The sequence below is a fragment of the Peromyscus eremicus genome, unplaced genomic scaffold (genome assembly GCF_949786415.1).
Source record: "Peromyscus eremicus unplaced genomic scaffold, PerEre_H2_v1 PerEre#2#unplaced_269, whole genome shotgun sequence".
In the NCBI taxonomy this organism is placed as follows: domain Eukaryota; kingdom Metazoa; phylum Chordata; class Mammalia; order Rodentia; family Cricetidae; genus Peromyscus; species Peromyscus eremicus.
The window spans coordinates 321,934-324,816 of record NW_026734505.1 but is presented as its reverse complement, the minus strand read 5'-3'; the positions used below and the strand labels follow the sequence as shown (position 1 = coordinate 324,816).

The 2,883-nt window shown below is 39.3% G+C and overlaps 1 protein-coding gene across 1 annotated transcript; it reads left to right on the top strand.

The window, feature by feature from the left end:
• The first annotated feature begins 263 nt into the window (after positions 1 to 263).
• Positions 264 to 1,929, top strand: LOC131901738 (heterogeneous nuclear ribonucleoprotein A3-like). Its single transcript, XM_059252829.1, has one exon. It carries the CDS (start codon positions 301 to 303, stop codon positions 1,321 to 1,323), a length of 1,023 nt encoding a protein of 340 aa, XP_059108812.1. The 5' UTR covers positions 264 to 300; the 3' UTR covers positions 1,324 to 1,929.
• The last annotated feature ends 954 nt before the right edge of the window (positions 1,930 to 2,883 follow it).

Genomic DNA, 2,883 nt, shown 5'->3' with positions numbered 1-2,883 from the left:
CTTATTGAGGCATTATTTTTCACTGACTTTGAACTCAATGATTAGGTTAAGTTGACTGGCTAGAGAGCCCCAGGGATTCACCTGTCTCTGCTCCCAGTGCTGAGATCACAAATGTGTGCCATCATGCCAGAATATTTTTGTGGGTCCTGGGGTTTGAACTCATGTTAGATGCTTACTTACTTGGCAAACACTTTCCCAACTAAGTAAAACATTTCCCCTGCCCCTAATTCAATTTACTTTAAAAAATATTATTATTGCCCATATTGAACTCGAGTTGGAAGAGGCGAGTCCGGTCTCAAAATGGAGGGCCATGATCCAAAGGAACCAGAACAGTTGAGGAAGCTGTTTATTGGTGGTCTGAGCTTTGAAACCACAGATGATAGCTTAAGAGAACATTTTGAGAAATGGGGCACACTTACAGACTGTGTGGTAATGAGAGATCCCCAAACAAAACGTTCCAGGGGCTTTGGTTTTGTGACCTACTCTTGTGTTGAAGAGGTGGATGCTGCAATGTGTGCTCGGCCACACAAGGTTGATGGGCGTGTGGTGGAACCAAAGAGAGCTGTTTCTAGAGAGGATTCTGTAAAGCCTGGTGCCCATTTAACCGTGAAGAAAATTTTTGTTGGTGGTATTAAAGAAGATACAGAAGAATATAATCTGAGAGACTACTTTGAAAAGTATGGCAAAATTGAAACCATAGAAGTTATGGAAGACAGGCAGAGTCGAAAAAAGAGAGGATTCGCTTTTGTAACTTTTGATGATCATGACACAGTTGATAAAATTGTTGTTCAGAAATACCACACTATTAATGGGCATAATTGTGAAGTGAAAAAGGCCCTTTCTAAACAAGAGATGCAGTCTGCTGGATCACAGAGAGGTCGTGGAGGTGGATCTGGAAACTTTATGGGTCGTGGAGGAAATTTTGGAGGTGGTGGAGGTAATTTTGGTCGTGGTGGAAACTTTGGTGGAAGAGGAGGCTATGGTGGTGGAGGTGGTGGCAGCAGAGGTAGTTATGGAGGTGGTGATGGTGGATATAATGGATTTGGAGGAGATGGTAACTATGGTGGTGGTGGGAACTATAATGACTTTGGAAATTATAGTGGACAACAGCAATCAAATTATGGGCCCATGAAAGGGGGCAGTTTTGGTGGAAGAAGCTCAGGCAGTCCCTATGGTGGTGGCTATGGATCTGGTGGTGGAAGTGGTGGATATGGTAGCAGAAGATTTAAAAAAAAAAAGCAGAAAAGGGCTACAGTTCTTAGCAGGAGAGAGAGCGAGGAGTTGTCAGGGAAGCTGCAGGTTACCTTGAGACAGTCGTCCTAAATGCATTAGAGGAACTGTAAAAATCTGCCACAGAAGGAGCGATGATCCATAGTCAGAAAAGTTACTGCAGCTTAAACAGGAAACCCTTCTTGTTCAGGACTGCCATAGCCACAGTTTGCAAAAAGTGCAGCTATTGATTCATGCAATGTAGTGTCAATTAGATGTACATTCCTGAGGTCTTTTATCTGTTGTAGCTTTCTTTTTCTTTTTCTTTTCATTACATCAGGTATATTGCCCTGTAAATTGTGGTAGTGGTACCAGGAATAAAAAATTAAGGAATTTTTAACTTTTCAATATTTGTGTAGTTCAGTTTTTCTACATTTTAGTACAGAAACTTTAACAAAAATGCAGTTTTGAAGGTGTTTCCTTGTGAGTTAACAAGTAAAGAAGATCATTGTTAATTACTATTTTGTATGAATTTTGCTAAAGTTAACTGTAAAGAAACACCTACTGACTTGCAATTTAAGGGGAATCTATTCTCCCCATTTCCAAAACCATGATGAATGGGCACTGATATGTGGAGAGAATAGATAATCTGTATGTTTGCAATGTGTGTTTTAGATAATTAGGATTGGGTAATAAAAATTAGCATATTTGTGAATTTAATAGCATTAAGATTACTTCCCAATGAAAAAGATCTCAAAAGTTAAAAAAAAATTATTATTATTTTATCGTGCGTGCGTGTGTGTGTGTGTGTGTGTGTGTGTGTGTGTGTGTGTGCCAGAGGCCAGCTTTTGGAAGTCACTTCTTTCATTTTATGATGGGTTCTAAGTATCAACCTCACATCAGGCTAATGCAGTTAGTTACTTTTACCAGCTGAGCCATCTCACTAGCTCTTCATTCAATTTTCCTCCACATCAATTAAAAAAATATGTCCTGTCAGCCTTAAATTTGACCAAGGAGCCTTTCTGTCATATACCTTTCTCTTCTAAACATCTCAGTTCCAATTACTAAAGTTCCTTTATTTTACTCTCAATGATATATGGATAGTAAAGAGCCATCCAATATATCCTTATGCTAATAATATGGAGAGTTTATTTGCAATCACATTTCTATGCTTAAAATGATATATCTATGTTGAATCTCATTGTAAGAGTGTCAAATGCACATCCCAGCTTAAACTTTAAGTAATACGGTATATAGTGATATGCTGTCAGAGAAGAATCGACATACAGCTAATTCACTATAGTCTACAAACATTGGATAGGCACTTACTGTACCGGGCCTTTTTCTAGGTGGGTGGGTTCTCAGGATGTTTTCAAACTACATGAAAGTCCTTGCCCTGGTGAATTTACATTCTGATAATAAGCCACTGACTCAGTGACTGAATGTATTCTTTATTATGTTAGAAATCATTATTTGGAGAAAAAGAGAAAGCAGAGCAATAAATGGTGATGGGTTTTAGGCCTAGGTTGTACACATTGAGAAGGACTATGATGAAGACTCTGGTGATCATGTAGGTGTCCAAAGGAAGGGTACTGCAGCTGGAGGAGGCACTGCAAATACCCAGATCCTAGTGTGTGAGGGTTCTGACGTCACAGAAGAAGCAGGATTCCAACG

Excerpts from the sequence above, each read along its gene's own strand:
- LOC131901738 (XM_059252829.1), top strand. The coding sequence starts at position 301 with ATGGAGGGCCATGATCCAAAGGAACCAGAACAGTTGAGGAAGCTGTTT.